The sequence below is a fragment of the Macaca fascicularis genome, chromosome 17 (assembly GCF_037993035.2).
Source record: "Macaca fascicularis isolate 582-1 chromosome 17, T2T-MFA8v1.1".
Lineage (NCBI taxonomy): Eukaryota > Metazoa > Chordata > Mammalia > Primates > Cercopithecidae > Macaca > Macaca fascicularis.
Genome location: NC_088391.1, coordinates 28462506 through 28480491, shown reverse-complemented (window position 1 = coordinate 28480491; position 17986 = coordinate 28462506). Strand labels below are relative to the sequence as shown.

The 17986-nt window shown below is 45.3% G+C and overlaps 1 protein-coding gene across 14 annotated transcripts in view; it reads left to right on the top strand.

The window, feature by feature from the left end:
- The window catches only part of CAB39L (calcium binding protein 39 like), a 136467-nt gene extending 124588 nt beyond the window's left edge, over nucleotides 1-11879 (top strand). For all 14 annotated transcript variants that reach the window (XM_065533253.1, XM_065533257.1, XM_074022047.1 and 11 more), the window contains one exon: nucleotides 9571-11879. In XM_065533253.1, the coding sequence (XP_065389325.1) occupies nucleotides 9571-9750 (180 nt within the window). In that variant the 3' untranslated portion in view covers nucleotides 9751-11879. The remainder of the gene's footprint in view (nucleotides 1-9570) is intronic.
- The last annotated feature ends 6107 nt before the right edge of the window (nucleotides 11880-17986 follow it).

Here is a 17986-nt window from a genome sequence, read left to right as displayed (position 1 = left end):
GCACACGTCTCATAGAATATCATAATGCAAGCCAACAGCAGCTATCTCAGTAGGCTGTGGAGAGTGACTGTAAGTAAAACCAATTTCCTGAGAACAGGAGTTGTAGACACTGGAATAGGTCACTGAGGATGGTTATAGAATCACCTTTTCAGGGGATCTAATAGGAATCAATTCTTGTTTGCCAAGAATTACCAGTGGGTTATGTCTGAAGTGGAAGGATGAGTTAGCTAAGTTCCCGAGGTCCCTCCCAGTTACAAGAGTCTATTCTTTCTATAATTGACTGTGATAAAGTATATTAGAAGTATGAATTCCTCTTTTTACAGTATTACTAGAGGAAATACTAGTATACTCTTTCTTTGGATAGAGGATAAAATATTTTACCCAAAATAGTTAGAATGAGCTATTGGGTTTAAATATGAATCCTACTAACTTGCATCTGCATAACAGTAAATATTTGGGAAAGCGGTTACTGCTATATGTGGCACTGCAGTGATTTCATGTTGAAGGAGGAAGAAGCAACTGTAACTAGCAGTTGCTGTGGGCCAGAGACTCTGCTAAACACTTTGCAAGGACATACTCATTGAATATTTTCAAAACCTGATCCAATTTTGGCCACAAAAAGGATGTGGCATTCATAACATGCTACAACATGGGTTAACCTTAAAAACACTGTGCTACATGAAAGAAGCTAGTCATAGAAACCACATATGTTATGATTCCATTTATATGAATGTCTAGAATGAGGCAAAGCTCTAGGGGCAGAAAGTAGATTAGTGCTGCCTAGAGCTGGGAGCATGTTGCGGTGCGGGGGCGGGGCTGGTGACTGCTCATGGGTATAGGGTTTCTTTTTGGGATGATAAAAATGTTCTAAAATTGATTCTGGTGATGATTGCACAACTATGTGAGTATACTATACAACATTTAAAAGTATACTTTAAATGAATCAACTATATAGTCTGTGAATTTTATCTCAATAAAGCTGTTTTTAAAAAAACTTTTAAAAACCCCCAGTGAGATATAATCACTATGCTATATTCCTTTTACAAAACTGCCTACAGGCTTGAATTGTTCAATTCAAATCAACGTGTTCTGTGACTCTAAGGAAGTGTCCAGACATCCACCTTGTATTTGGCTGTCTAAAGGCAACATTAAAATGCTGAAAAAAACTTTGGAAAGAAGGCAAAAAACAGGTTCCCATTTCTTTGGTCCACTAGTTTACTTAACAGTTTTAAAGATGAGAAACGTGATTATAGCTTGACCCCAAGCCCCTTTTCCCCTGCTTACCCCTACCTTTAGATAAGTAGTTAAGAACATTTGAACCAAATAGTCTGTCACTGCCACACATGGCGAGGGCGGAGCTGCAGCCGTACTGTCCGGCAGTCACTGGCGGAACCTCCCAGCACTGCCCGGAAGGTGCACGCTGCACACACAGTCTAGTGGTCAGGGATGCTGCTTTAACTTCTCTCAGCCTCACCTGGAGATTGGGGAAAAATCGTATCTTCCTCCCAGAGCTGTTGTCAGGATAAAAGAATACTATTCGTATAAACTGTGTAGCACAATGCCCAGTGCATAGCAAGGATTCAGCAGACGATATGTGTATTTTTAAATGGCGATCATCTCATGTAATGTAAGAAGAATCTACAAGCATTAAAAACATATTATTAAGGAAAAAGTAGGTTACAAAGTATTATGTACAGAATGCAAGCCCAGTTTTATTTAAAATATTTCTACAAATAGCGATGTGCACAAGAAAAAATGCTGCACATACATACACCAGATATTCAGTGGTTATCTCTGGGTGGAGGAATTATGTCAGTGAATTTTTTTACTTTCTTCTTTGTGCTTTTCTTTATTTCCCTAGTTTTCCACATGTATAGCTTGTGTAATTAGAGTGATGGGAAGAATGGGGGCAGTGAGGAGGAGGATTTCATAGGATTCTAGAGGTTTTTAGAGCATCCTGTACTTCCAGGCTGGTGGCCTCCACCACCCTCACTTCCTTCCCAGGGCTTTTCTTCCTCCCTTGATGTGCAGTGGGGTCCAGTCTAATTCTGTTGTGGGCCCAGTGATGCTCATAGACACCCAACCAGCTTGCAGATTTAAGGATCAAGTCCTTTCTTAAACAGGAAAAAGTTAATGGTCTCTGATCAGTACTAGCAAGTATTGTGTCAAAATATTCTAAATTATTACTCAGATGTGTAGTCACATGAATAAGGATATGGTGGCCTTATTTGACACTTCAACAGGGTGGGATTTGCTTGGAGTAACTTCCACGTAACTGTAGCAGGAGCATCTACAGAGCATGCCAGGCTTGCAGCACGCATCAAAGGCGTGAGGTCAGCACCGCAGAAGGCTAACTTCCCCATACCTTGTCTGGCTCAATCCCTGTTGGTAAAATAGAATTTGAATGAAATTAATGGATATGTGTGTAAGACGTAGATATTTTATTTTCCATGCAATGCATTCAGTTTTAAAATGGAGAGTGCAATATTTTCAGTCTTCTAAACTAAAAATATTTGAGTTGTGGTCATGATATTTGCCTTCCTCTCACCATGCCTGAGAACTCCATAAATCACTTCTCTCAGGCATGTTATGTAAACTAAGGGTTACAGGCAATAAGGCGGCATTCTAAAAGGAGAAGTCCTGGGTAGTTTCATTTGTTTGGGGGTGGTTTGAAAATTACATTAAAAAAAAATGGGGACAACAAAGACAACCAAAAAAAAATCTATCATGGACATAATATTCAAAAGACTTGGTTCCCTATATCTATGAATTAGAAGTGTGTTTCTTATCATCAGTGGGTTCATCTCAGGCCTTGACCAGTGTCCCTGCTGCCCCAAGGGAATCAGGCACTATTGCATTAGCTGACTCCAATCAGCAACTACCTTTAGAGGAGGCAGAGTTCAGAAGCCATAAAAAATAAAAACAAGAAAAAATTTAAAAATGGGGCACAAACTTAGCATTTTCCTTAGGTTTATGGTACAGTGGATGAATTCAGTGGAATTGAACCAGTGATGCCTGTCTGCAAATTCCAGTACATTTTACATTTATTTTGGTTTGCAACATCAGTTTGTCTATTGTAGTTAATCTTTTTTTTTTTTTTTTTTTTTTTTTTAGAAAGACTGTCATGAGTTATTTATGTAGTCACCACAAAATGCCAGGCAATTTTTAGCTAAAACTTCACAGTAACTCCCTTGTAAACAAATGCTAACCAGAGCAGCCACGCATTTCTGAAAGGTATTACATAAACATCAGGCAGTTTGTATAAACAGGCCTGGAGTCCCCCCCCCCCTTTTTTTTTAATATAAGTAACAATTTTAGTTTGTTGTGGTAAAATTCACACAACATAAAATTCAGCATTAACCATTTTAAAGTGTACAATTCAGTAACAGTTAGTGTATTTACGATGTTGTACAACTATCGCCAATATCTAGTTCCAGAACATTTCATCATCCCAAAAGGAAACCCTGTGCTCAGTAAGCAGTTACAGCCCATTGCCCGTCACCCCCATCCCCTGGTGATCATTAGTCTGTTTTCTGGCTCCATGAATCTGCCTATTCTGGATATCTTATATTAATGGAATCATACAGTGTGTGGCCTTTTGTGTGGTGTTTTGTTCATACACTTGTTTTCAAGGTTCATCCATGTTGTAGCATGATCCATCAGCACTTCATTCTTTTATTCTTTTTTATTTTTTATTTTTATTTTTTTGAGACAGGGTCTCGCTGTGTCACCAGGCTGGAGCACGGTGGTGCAATCTCAGCTCACTGCAAACTCCACCTCCCAGGTTCAAGGGATTCTTCTGCCTCAGCCTCCCAAGTAGCTGGGATTACAGGCATTTGCCACCACACCCAGCCAATTTTTGTGTTTTTAGTAGAGACAGGGTTTTACTATATTGGCTAGGCTGATCATGAACTCCTCACCTCAAGTGATCCACCTGCCTTGACCTCTCAGAATGCTGGGATTACAGGTATGAGCCACTACGCCCAGCCCAGTACTTCATTCTTTTAAATGGCCAAATAATATTCCATTGAATGGGTATACCACAAATTTGTTTATCCATTCATCAGTTGATGGATATTTGGGTTATTTGCACCTTTTGGTTATTGTAAACAGTGCTGCTATGAACACTACTACACAAGATTTTGTTTGAACAATGTATTCCATTTTTAGGAAGGGAGTTGCTCAGTAATATGGTAATTCATTGTTTAACTTATTGAGGAACAGCCACTTTTCCACAGAGGCTGTGTCATTTTATATTCCCAGCAGCAATAATTTCTTTTCTTTTTTTCTTTTTTCTTTTTTTTTTTGAGACACAGTCTCGCTCTGTCACCCAGGCTGGTATGCAGTGGTGTGATCACAGCTCACTGCAGCCTCAACTTCTCAGGCTCAAGCAATCCTGCTGCGTCAGCCTCCTGAACTACAATGTGCACCACAATGCCCAACTAATATTTTATTTTTTTTGTAGAGACAGGGTCTTGCTGTGTTGCTCAGGCTGGTCTTGAACTTCAACTCCTGGGCTCAAGTGATCCTCCCATCTTAACCTCCCCAAGTGATGGGATTACAGGCATGAGTCTTCATTTCTGGCCCAGGGTTTCAATTTACCTCCGTCCATCTTGGCAATACTTGTTACTGTCAGGGTTTTTTTGGTTTTTGTTTTTTTTGATTTATTTTGTTTTTGCAGCCATCCTAGTGGGTGCGAAGCGGTATCTCATTGTGATTTTGACTTGCATTTCCATAATGACTAATGATTTTGAGGATTTTAAAAATGTGCTTATTGGCCATTTGTATATCTTTTTTGGAGAAATGTCTGTTCAAGTTCTCTTCCCCTTTTTGGAATGGGTTTGTCATTGTTGTTGTTAAGTTGTAAGAGTTCTTTATATATCCTGGAGACTAGACACCAATCGGATATATGATTTGCAAATATTTTCTCCCATTCTATGTGTTTTTTCACTCTCTTGATAGTATCCTTTGATACACAAAAGTTTTCAATTTTGGTGAAGTTCAGTTTACCTATTTTTTCTTTTGTTGCTTGCATTTTTGGTGCCGTATCTCAGAAACCATTATCAAATCCAACATGATGAAAATTTACCCTATATTTTCCTGTGGAAATTTTAGTTCTTATATTTAGGTCTTTGATTGATTTTACTTTTTATTTAGAGTAAGATAAGGGCTCAGCTTCATCTTTTGCATGTGAATATCCAAATGGCCTAGATTGAGTGTTTTTTGTTTGTTTGCTTTTTGAGACAGCATCTCACTCTGTTGCCCAGGCAGGAGTGCGGTGGCACCATCACAGCTCACTGCAGCCTCAACCTCCCAGGCTCAATTGATCCTCCCACCTCAGCTTCCCGAGTAGTGGGAACTCTTAGCCAGCACACTACGGCAGGCACCTGGCTAATTTTTGTATTTTTTGTAGAGAGGGGGTTTCGCCGTGTTGCCCAGGCTGGTCTTGAATATCTGGGCTCAGGCGATTCGCCCACCTCAGCCTCCCAAAGTGCTGGATTTAGAGGCAGGAGCTGCTGCACCCAGCCTCTGTGTTGAGTGTTTTTGTCCTGAAAAGGTGTGGGATTTTATCAAACTCTTTTTCTGTATCAGTTGAGAAGATCATGTGGTTTCCCTATATTCTGCTAATGCGGTACACTTGTATTAGTTTTCTAGGCTGCCATAACAAAGTACCACAGACCAAATGCCTTAAAACAACAGAAAACACAGTTCTGGAGGCCAGAAGTAGAATACATATACTGTTCTCATTAAGCCTTACTGTTACCTAATGGCACTCAGGTACTGTCATCATCCCCATTTTTCAGATGAAGAAACTGAGGTACAGAGAGGTAAAGTTTTGTAGGATCATACAGCTAATCAGAGGTGGTGCTGGGATTTGGGCCCAGGCTGTGTGCTTCTGAGTCTGCACTGTTAACCATAATACTATGCGGTCAAGTTTATTCACATGACTCAGCCTGTTTCCTCATTAACAGATGAGGATAACAGCTCTTATACTTCAGGGCTGTTGTGAGGGTTAAGTGTTCGATGAGTAGGCAACAGCCCCATGAATGAAGATAACCAGCTGGGAGGGCTATGAACTGGCCACCCATGGTTGTGTGTACAGTTGACCAGAAATAGGGTGATGGGGCAGTGACGAGTCCTTGGATTCAGGTCAGGCACTTTGCCTCCAGCAAGCACGAGTCCCCACAGACAGTGACAACAGAAGGCTTTCAGAGACTTCGTTGTGCTGACGCTGCTGATGTTCCCCAGCACATTCTCTCCACCCAGACAGGCAGAGGTCCTATTTCTAGATAACAAAACTTGGCTGCTGGACACACCGCTAACATGTAGGAGAGGTGGAATTTGAACCCAGGTTCCAGAGCCGGCGCCACCTTAGCTCCCACGTTCCCTTCCTCATTCTTACTGTTGCTCCCACGTCCTGTCCCGCACACCTCAGAGCCTGCAGTGGGACAATTCAGTATTCCTGGAATGCTGCTCTCACCACCACGTGTAAACATACTCTGCCTGACTCACGGACTAGCTCTCATGCCGCCCACACCACGAGCCTTCCTGCTCCAAACCCAGAAATGTAATGTCATCGCCACCTCCTGGGATGGGAGCCTCCGCAGCCTTGTATTCCCCGCATTGGTACTCAACATCCTAGGGTAGTTTTCTCCTTCCCCACAGTTGCTAGGGTGGAGGAACCTTAAGGGCTTAGCCATGTAACCGCCACTGCCCCATAACTAAGCCCTTTGGTAGTGTGTTCCTTGTAGAGTTGGGTACTGTGCAGCTATGGGACAGGGATGGGTGGGCAGAGGGGGTGCCAGGCAGAGGCAGGAGGCCAGACCATCACACCAGAGAGCTCTGTAGGGCTCAGAGACACTTTGATCTGCATTCTGGCCATTTAGTCATGTATGTAGCAGTAACTAAGGAGTGTGTCTGTTACAAAATAGTGCACCAGTCAACATCAGATCATGGTTTCCACCAGGAGTCCACAAAAGAATCTCTGTGGAACTTCACAGAAATACAGAATGCCAGACATCCACCACAGACCTGCTGAGTTGGCATCTCTGGGAGGTAGGACCTGGGCAGTTGTAATTTTTTGTTTGTTTGTTTGTTTGTTTGTTTGAGACGGAGTCTCGCTCTTTCGCCCAGGCTGGAGTGCAGTGGCGCAATCTCGGCTCACTGCAAGCTCCGCCTCCCGGGTTCATGCCATTCTCCTGCCTCAGCCTTCTCAGTGGCTGGGACTACAGGCGCCCGCCAGCACTCCCAGCAATTTTTTTGTATTTTTAGTAGAGACGGGGTTTCACCGTGTTAGCCAGGATGGTCTCGATCTCCTGACCTGGTGATCCACCCGCCTCGGCCTCCCGAAGTGCTGGGATTACAGGCGTGAGCCACCGGGTCCGGCCCGGCAGTTGTAATTTTTAAAGCTTCACATATGTGACAAACAGTGACACTGGTGACCTTCAGGGAGGGAAGGTGAGAGGAGGACTATTCACATTTGTCTTTTTTGAATTTTGAACTAGGTAATGATATTATGTGTTCAAAAAATAATGTTTAAAAACCATAAGCTCACTCGTACTATATGTTGTTTATGTTTAAATATCTGTGTAGTAGGAGGATAAGTATTAAAACGTGCCCAGAGATGGTAGCACACTGCTAGAGGTGGGAGGGGAAAGGTGGAAGTGAGGGTTTGGTTCCATTTGTAATGTTTTATTTGTTTAAAAAGAGACACCTCAGGCACAATGGCAAAATCTATTCAATTTGTGAGGTGAGTATACTGGATTTGTTATGTTATTTTCTGTTTGAAAGATTTTATAATTAAGAACAAATATTTAAAAGTAAAACAAAATATGAAATGTTCATAGCTAGCTCCCACGTGCTCCTAGCTAGTGACTAAGGAGAGTGAGGGGAAAGGTGAAGTGCAGGCCTGTGGCGCTTAACAGCAGGGAGTCGTTCTGAGAAACGCGCTCACTAGGCGATGTTGTCTGTGCGGGAACGTCACAGAGTGCATTTACACAGACCTGGTGGTGGAGCCTGCCATGCACCTAGGCTACATAGTGTGGGCTATTGTGCCTAGAGCACAAACCTGTACAGCATGTTACTGTACTGAATACTGCAGGCAATTATAACACAATGGTATTTGGGTATCTAAGCATAGAAAAGATACAGTAACAATATGGCATAAAAGAGAAAAAATGGTACACCCGTATAGGGAACTTACCATAAATGGAGCTTACAGGACTGGCAGTTGCGCTGGGGAAGTCAGGGAGTGAATGGTGAGTGAATGTGAAGGCCTAGAACATTACCGTACACTACTGTAGACTTCATAAGCACTGCTTAGACTACACTACACTGATTTTAAAAAATTTTTTCTTGTTTTAAGAATAAGTTAACCTTAGGGCCAGGCGTGGTGGCTCATGCCTGTAATCCCACGGCTTTAGGAGGCCAAGGTGGAAGGACTGAGACCAGGAATTCGAGATCAGCCTTGGCAATCATAGACCCGTCTCTACAAAAAACTTTTTAAAGTAGCCAGGTGCAGTGGCATGCACTTGTAGTCCTAGTTACTGGGGAGGCTGAGGAGGGAGGATCGCTTGAACCCAGGAGTTCCAGGCTGCAGTGAGCTGTGATGGTGCCACTGCACTTCAGCCTGGGCAATAGAGTGAGACCCTGTCTCAAAAAAATAAATAAATAAAAATAACCTTAGCTGACTGTAACTTTTTACTTTTATAAAAAGTTTATTTTTTGATTTTTTAAAACTTTTTGACTCTTTTGCAATAATACAGCTTAAAACAAACAAGTTATACAGCTGTACAAAAACATTTTCTTTCTTTATATCCTTATTCTATACACTTTTTCTATGTTTAAAGTTTTCTGTTTTTTACTTTTTAAACTTCTTTGTTAAAAACTTAAGATGTAAACCCTCACATGAGCCTTGGCCTACATGGGGTCAGGATCATCATTATCACTGCTTCCACCTCCACATCTTGTCCCCCTGGAAAGTCTGCAGGGGCCATAACACCCATGGAACTGTCACCTCCTACCATAACAGTGCCTTCTTCTGGATACCTCCTGCGGGACCTGCCTGAGGCTGTTTTATAGTTAACTTTTTGTTTAATAAGTAGAAGGCGTATACTCTAAAATAATGAATAGATGTATAGTATAGTAAATACATAAACCAGTACCATCGTCATTGATTATCAAGTGTTATGCACTGTGCATAATTGCATGGGCTTGAATTTTATGACTGGCCGGGCAGTAGGTTTGTTTACACCAGCATCACCACAGACACGTGAGGAAATGCATTGACCTACAACATCACCAGGCGATGGGAATTTTTCAGCTCCATTATGGTGCTATGGGACTCCAGTCATATACATGGTCTGTCATTGACTGAAACGTCATGTGGTGCATGACTGTATGGATCACCCTCACTAAGAATTAAGAGTCAGGGGCTTCTATACATTAATAATATCAGTCACGCATGAAACACGAGTAGCGTGGGTGAGGTCCCTGGCCTGCACCGCTGTAGCGTGGGTGAGGTCCCTGGCTTGCACTCCCGTCCTAAGTATTTGTTTCTTTTTGTTTCAGGTGTTTGTGGCCAGTCCTCACAAAACACAGCCTATTGTGGAGATTCTGTTAAAGAATCAGCCCAAACTCATTGAGTTTCTGAGCAGCTTTCAAAAAGAAAGGGCGGATGATGAGCAGTTCGCTGATGAGAAGAACTACTTGATTAAACAGATTCGAGACTTGAAGAAAACAGCACCTTGAAGAGCTCCCTAGCCCCGTCACAGTCATTCGTCTCATTTGTCCAGTTTGTACAATGTGATATGTCAGAAAGCCATCATTCTTGGGAAGACTTTGGAGGTGCCTATTTTTTTCTGTTGTAATTGTTCTGCATAGATGGAATATAAACATTTGAATGGAAAAAAATTAACCTAGAATAATATATTCATTTTAATCAAGTCTGTGATTATTTATGTGAAATCAGAGCCATTGTATTAGGTGTTGATAAAAACGATTTTAACTTGCAGACGTGAGCCCCTGGGCACCATGAGCCACTAAACGGGAGCTCAAATGACAGGTATCACCAAGTCTTCAAGGAGGACTGAGTTCTCAGGAGAGAACTGGGAATGGGGCCAGGGTGCAAAAGTGCTTTGCCCGTCTGTAGGTAGACACACAGATCGCTCAGGGCACTGTGAGATCCCAAAAGGTAACATTAATGTTTTCAGTCATTGTGTGTCCTTCGTTGCTGCCAATGTCTTTAGATGGTAATCAGTGCATCCATACCTCCCGGAATCCAGTGCTCCCACTCAGCTCAGTCTCCCGTCCCTCCCTGTCCTGCATTTCATCCCAACTCCTCAGCGTGGCCTCAGTGGGCGCGCCCATGCCTCCTGCAGTCCAGGTGAGCAGGGGAACAACTGAGCAGGAACAGGATGGATCAACAAGGGTCATGGGGAATAGGGGACCCACAGGGTGAGACCTGCTTGCTGGAGAACTGCAAACACGTGGCTCTGGATAGAGTCACAGCTGTCACAGATTGACTTCCAGAGAGTGAGTGAGGGACAGAATATTTCCTTCATAATCATCATGGGTGAATGCTTTCTGCTGTAAGTGTATTTTAGAGTGGGAATCACCGTAGTGGAACGCCCAGCAGGCACAAACCATGGGTCCAGGGAGTCTCAATGAGGAACATTTATCAATAGGAGGACATAACCATCGGAAGGAGAAATGATTCATGTGTGAAAAAATTCTCAGATCCATCAATAAATTGTTTTCAGTTTGTTTTCTAATAAGCTGTCATTCTATAATTGCCCATCACAGTCTTTAGTGAACACATAGAAAACCTATACTGTTTTGGTCTTGAATAGTCTCTTGCAACCAGGATGATTGAGGTATTAATTCATCTTCCTTATAAAAAGGCATGGAATCAAAAATATTTTAAAAGGCCGTGGTTTCGTTTCAGACATCAAGCATCTAAAACGGGATTTTAAAGCGATACTTTACAAGACATGAAAGGCACAATTGTTGATCTGTATTTTTTATACTTCAGTTTCTAAATCATGAGTCGTTGCCTTCCGCAGGAACCCTCCCTTTTTACAATACTTGAGTGTTGTGTACTTTCTCTTCAGTCAGGTGTTTCTGTGCCCAGAGAGGGAAAGAGAAATGTGTTCTCCAAGATTGATCCCCTTTGTAGATTTTGTACCTGAAAAATTACCTGGGAGGGCACCACCCTTGGCTAGGTCCAGGTGTGTGTCTCTTTCTTGCCTGGCATGGACCCCGAGGCAAGTGATGTGGGGCCTGGCGCACCTCCCCGCTTTGGCAGCTGTGGCCTCTCTGACCAGTGCCCTTGCAGGAGGCTGGCCGGAGCAGCCTGATGACCTGCACTCTTTAGTCACGGACGTCAGATTATTTCTATAACATTCCCTGACAGTTCAGAGTCCCTTCAAATCGCACTTTTCTGGTTTTGCTTTTTTAATTAAAAGAGATGAGTGTAAGTATAAAAAATGAAGGTGAAATAACCATTGGAAATGTATTTGATTGCTTAATACTGTTCCACAACATTTTGGGATGTATGTTTTCCTTTGGAGAGTAAGGCCTTATTACTATTCTTTTCTGATAAAGAAAACATTTTATTTCCTTTGGGCTTGCGTTAGCTCTTTCCTAGCAACCCATTATCCCAGCTCAGTACCTTTCAAACAGAACGCTAGGAGTCTGGGGTTTTGTTGTGACCTAAATTTGTAAGTTATTAATGTGAAAAGCGGAGCAGGAAGCTCACAGATTTGTTTGCACAAAGTTCACTGTAAATACTGTGAGAATTGAATTCTGAAAAGGTCACATTTAGTGATTTCAAAAGCACACATTTAAATGAAGACTGACTAAATAAAACGTACCACACACTTCTTGGTTGGTTTCATTCCATTGCATGCTGTGTGGCTGTGTGTGTTCTTGTCACCATTCCAGGCAGGGAAACCCTTATGCTGCCCCAGGGCCCCAGCACACCTTCCTGTATGCCCCACCAACCAGTGACCCTGCACCTGTCCCATCTTCCAAGCTACACTAACCACCATTGACTAGGCAGCGCCTAGTCAACACTAAATCTACACATCCCACGGTTGATGCCTCCCCATACCTGGAAGTCTTTCCCATTTCATAACTGAGGACATTGAGGTTCTGAGGTGGTTCTGAGTGGTTCAAAGATCCTGGACCTAGTGTGGGATACCCTAGATACAAGCCCACAGTGGCCCGAGGCCAAATTCCTGTTCTCTCTCTCTCTCGCCTTCATCATCAAGGCTGTGAACTAGGGACGGGCCAGAGCATCAGAAACCATGTGGAACTCTCCCCCACTGCTGCCTGGGAGGTTCCCCAGCTGGGAGGGTCCTCGCGTTAGGCCAGCAGGGACTGAGATCATAATGTTCCTGGACCAGGTTCTTGGCCAAAGCCAGGCATCTGCCCAGAAGTTAGGATTCCTCCTGGAGAAAACGCTCAGGAGCACCCACCCCTTGGAAATGTCCCAGACTCTCAGCCTCATGGGTGGGCCTCCTTTGATGGTTCTAGGGGAGCAATGTGGCTGTCCAAAGAGGGGCTGTGAGCTTCCCACAGCTCCCCTCACTAGCCAGACTGGTTTGTCCACATTTCCCGTGAGACACAGCTGCTGTGAACCACAGCAGTCTAGAAATTACACAAGACTGAAAGTGATTGTAACAATGTGAAGGAAAATTAAACTCAAAAATTCCTGGAATCATTTTAGTTGTTTCAAAATAGATTTACAAATCTTGCTGGTCTGTTTTATTAGAGGATATTACGATTTTACGTCTTTTCTCGTTTTACCATTTTATCCAAAATATTATACATATGGCATGAATGAGTACCATCGCTCCGTGGGTGTTCTTGTGGAAAGGCTTTAGATATTGCATTGGGGCTCACAATTGGATAAAGGTCTGAAACATACACTATTGGGAAACCCTGAAAAGCTAGACTTAGTCTACCTAAAAAGATTGAAAAGGTTGAAGATGGATGTAAACAAGGTGTGATTTCATTTCTGAAACATGGAAACTGCTGTGATGTAGCTGCCATAATGAAAGCACAGCAAAGCTGAGTGTTCAGCCTGGTCTGTACTAACCCCATACAGACATCTCAAGCCTCCACCTGACGAAGGGAAATTTGGACCACAGAGAGGGTGAGTAAATCCCTCCAGATCAGACAGCTAGTCACAGAGCCAGGATTTAGGGCCAAGGCTGACCCCAAGGTCCGTGTCTTTGGAAACGAGACTGCAAATTCAGGGCCCTCGGCCTATTCTTCAGCTCTCTGCCCCTGGACAGAGAACCATCTCCTGGCCCCCACCGAAAAAGGAATCCTGGATACCAGTGCTAAAGAATAACTTACTGGAAAGATTTCGAAAGCTAGATTCATTCAAAGTGGTAGGTAACTTAACTTCACTTGGTTGTCTGATGTTTGGAAGATCTAATTAGACCTCCCCTTGTAGCGTAAGGACATTCAGTCTCCAACTTCTCCAACATTTTGAGCAGTCCTTCAACATAGGCATTAATTTCAGACTGCAGCGGGGGCAGTGCGTCATGCCTCTAATCCCAGCACTTTCAGAAGTGGAGACAGGGGTGGGCTGGTATGGCAGAGTCGGGGATCAGGATTGCTTGAGCCCCAGAGTTCGAGACGAGCCTAGGCAACGTACAAAGATTTCATCTCTACAAAATAAAATTTCACGAAATAAGATACTAAAAATCTCTCAGATCGCAATTCTGCACCTGCTTTTGTTTTCTTGAGTTTTTCAGTTGGACATACTAGCTTCCATTTCTTGATAAGAGCTATTACCACTCAGCCAGCGATTGCACCATTTCCCAGTAACCCAGTGCCACGGGGCTACAGACGCTTAAGTCCATGGAGGATGCACATCCAATACCTGCCAGCATCCTCGCCTTCCTTCATTACCTTCTCCTCAAGAAAAACTATGTGCAGTTACAATACCCTAAAATAAAACCACCATCAGAACACAAAATCGCAACCCTTTTACCATCAACCAATGTAACATAGATGTAATTTAATCACTCCAGTGAGAGCCTCTGTGTTAGTTTAAAACGCTGTGATCATAGTGTCCAAAATTGGGTTCTTGGTCTCATTGACTTTAAGAATAAAGCCACAGACCCTCTCAATGAATGTTACAGTTCTTAAAGACTGTGTATCTAGAGTCTGTTCCTTCTGATGTTCAGACGGGCTTAGAGTTTGTCCCCTCTGGTGGGTTTCTGGTCTTGCTACCTTCAGAAACAAAGTTGCAGATCTTCCCCATAACTATTTCAACTCACACTGCGACTTGAGTCCACACAAAAACAACTCCACTCCCACACTACACCAAAAAGCCTACTGCATTGCTGCTGCTGCCTCCGGCAGTCTGCTTTTATTTCCTTATCTGACCCCACCCACATCCTGCTGACTGGTCCATTTTACAGAGATCTGATTGGTCTATTTTACAGAGAGCTGATTGGTCCATTTTGACAGGGTGCTGATTGGTGAATTTACAAACCTTGAGCTAGATACAGGGTGCTGATTGGTGCGTTTACAATTCTCCAGCTGGACATAAAAAGTTCACCAAGTTCCCACCAGCTTGGCTAGAGACAGAGTGCTGGTTGGTGCATCCACAAACCCAGAGGTAGACATAGAGTGCTGATTGGTGCACATACAATCCTCCAGTTAGACATAAAGGTTCTCAAAGTTCCCAGTACACAAAGGAGCCCAGCTGGCTTCATCCAGTGGATCCTGCACCCGGGCCGCAGGCAGAGTTGCCTGCCAGGCGTGTGTCGCGTCTGCACTCCTCAGCCCTTGCTTGGGCCCTCCATGGGACCTGGCCACACAGAGCAGGGGGCGGCACCCCTCGGGAGGCTTGGGCCACGTGGGAGCCCACCGCGTGGGGGCTGGGGGGGCTCGGGCATGGCAGGCTGCAGGTCCAGAGCCCTGCCCTGCCCTGCCCTGCCCGGAGGCAGCTGAGGCCGGGCCAGAATTTGAGCACGGTGCTGGCGTCGGCACTGCTGGGGTACCCAGTGCACCTTCCACAGCTGCTGGCCCGGGTGATAAGCCCCTCACTGCCCGGGGCGGCAGCCCCGGTCAGCTGCTCTGAGTGTGGGGGCCGGCCGAGCCCATGCCCACCCAAACTCGCGCTGGCTTACCAGCACCTTCCGCAGCTATCCCGGCCCGCGGGATAGTCAGTGTAGGCCCTGGAGGAGGGGGTGGGAATTTGGGGAACAAGAGACAGGAGAAAAGGAGACAAGACAGGGCTCTGATCAAGTCTCGTTTAATGGCGGTAATGCACTGCCTTATATACACTTGGAAGGGAAGGGGTTGGGCTAAGGCGGAAATGATCTCATTGCCGAGGGCGTGGCCAGGTTAGTTTCGGTTTCTCCGGTCGGAAGTCATGTTGCGCTTGCGCTATTAAGTAACAATTTTCCAGGGCGCGGGAAAAGTGAGTGAAGAAGAAGCAGGAAGAGCGCCATCTTTAATGAGGTATTAGTACAGGGGAAAAAAGGCAAAGATAGGGAGAAGGTGTGGGGTGGAAATGAAAACAGCTCAGGCGTTTAATCTTTAATTATTATTCGCTATGGCCGGGCGTGCAGCTCCGGACATGCAGCCCCAGTTCCCGCCCGCGCCTCTCCCTCCACACCTCCCTGCAAGCAGAGGGAGCCGGCTCCGGCCTTGGCCAGCGCAGAGAGGGGCTCCCACAGTGCAGCGGGGGAGCTGAAGGGATCCTCGAGCATGGCTGGAGTGGGTGCCAAGGCCCAGGAGGCACCGAGAGTGAGCGAGGGCCTGCAAGGGCTTGCCAGCACGCTGTCACCTCTCAATAGGGCACCTTTAGAGAATATGTTGCAAAATACATTAATAATTTATCCTTTAGGGAAGGTTGGAAAAAATAAGATCACTTTTAGTTTTAGTTCTAATATTTAAAGCTGTAAAACAGCCAAAACATTTATTTAACTAATTTATTCATTTAACATCTGTTGAATTCATTCTCCTTGCTGATGGTTAGGGATGGATCCTAGGACAGGACACCGAGTGACACGCCAGGGTTACTTTAGGCCTCGTGTGATCGTGGAAGCTCATGGCGCGGGGCGGGGCCGGGGGGGGGGGAGGTGCGGTCAGAGGCCTTTTTAAGTCCGTACCGTGCAGCTGGCACTGGGACTGAGTCAGCAGAGAAGAGAGGATCGACGGGAGGTGAGGAGGCAGGGAGGAAGGGCAGATCCCACTGCCGACCCCGAGAACGTGGCGGACCTACAGAAGGGCAGGCACCATTCAGTGCAGAGCCCCCGCGCTGGGCCCACAGTGGCAAAGCTGAAGGGGGAGGTGCAGGGAATGGGGAACCCTGACAACGCCAGCCAGTTGCTACTACACCGGCCCCGCCCCAGTTCACCTCCCCTCACAGCTGACACGATGTGCTGTTGGGACCAACCCTAATGCATCACCTGCTGGAGAGGGAATTGTGGAAACGCGCTTATGCTTAGCAAAACAGACATTGCAGATGCCCCCAGATGTGTTCTGCCCTGGGGAAATGCTGACACACACCCTCCTACCATCCTTTCCCATCTCGGAGACGTCAGGTCCCTTTTTCCTTTGGAATGTCATCTACTCATGAGAGGTTTGTGTGAATTAACTAGAACCACGTGGACTTTGGGAACGGCCACACCTGGACTGAAATTCTGGCTCCACGGCTAGCTGTTCCCTCTTGAGAATCACCGAGCTTCCAGGAAACAGGCAAAAAGAGGACTTACCTCACGGGATTGTTGTGGGAACCAATGAGGTAAAGTAGGTGACGTGCCGGGTTCAGACTGGGTGCGCCCACGTTAGCCGCGTCACCAGAGCGAGAGATGCCCACTGCAGGCAGGGCGGCGGGCACAAAGCGTGGCTGGAAAATGACAAGGCGTGTGCGCTTGTGTCCGGGGCATGTGAGGATGTGAGAGGGCCGGGAGGGAGCCTTGAATGCCCAGCTAAGGGTCTGACTCCACCATTAAGGCGGCTGGCTTTTATTCAGGAAGTGACCCGAACACCTGCGTGTCCGGCAGGAACGCTCTGGAGCCGGCCCTGGAGGGAAACAATGAGGGAGGGCGGGATGATGAATACCTGCTGGTAACAGCTAGCGCGGACTCGGTGCTGCTGTCAGTCCCGCTGCAGATGCTTTAAAGCATTATCAGTCTTCAGAACCACCTTATGAGACGCCTACTGTGATTATCCTGTCAATCTGAATAATAATCAGAGAGTGGCTCTCAAAGAAAGTGATGTTTATTCAGGAATAGGGCACTGCCGCGGGAGTATGCCTGCCAGAGTAAAAACCACGTGTGCCTTCAGGGAAGTGAAGGAAGACAAAGGTTTTTAAAAGGAAAGGGAGGATTATATCATTGCTTTGAAGTAATGATCCTTGGCTACAAGGGTTGATTGCAAGAGGGACGCCAGTCTGAGGCTGGACAGGCAGTTACTGGGCAGGTGTCCTCCTAGAAGCATTTTTGCGCAAGATTGCGTTTTTCATAGTCTTCCGTGGTAGTTTTTGTTATTAGGCATTTATGCATGAGAATCTTTGTCTTCATGGCCTTCCCTTGGCTCTATTTGTCAGGATTATTTTTAACAAAAGTGGCTCCATTCTGATTCTGACATCTTTCACAATCCCAATATTACAGGCGTGGAAACGGGGACTGAGAGGTTTGCTCGCCCAATTATACAGTGAGCAGATGGTGATGCAGGATTCAAACCCAGAGCTCAGAGGCAGCAGCGATAGAACTGGAGAGATACTAAGGATTTACTATTGACCAGGCATAGCTGAACCGTTTCTGGAGGACATGGGCCTGTGGGGTGGGTGACCTGAGTAGAAGATGATGTGCTCCGCCAAGACAGAGAGCCCGGGACGGGGGACAGAGGCACACAAATGTCCTGTTCCTGGAGATGTCCAGGCGGCCGTTGGACAAATGAGTCTGGAACTCAAGAAAGACGTGGGCCAGAGGCACTGATTTGGGGGTCA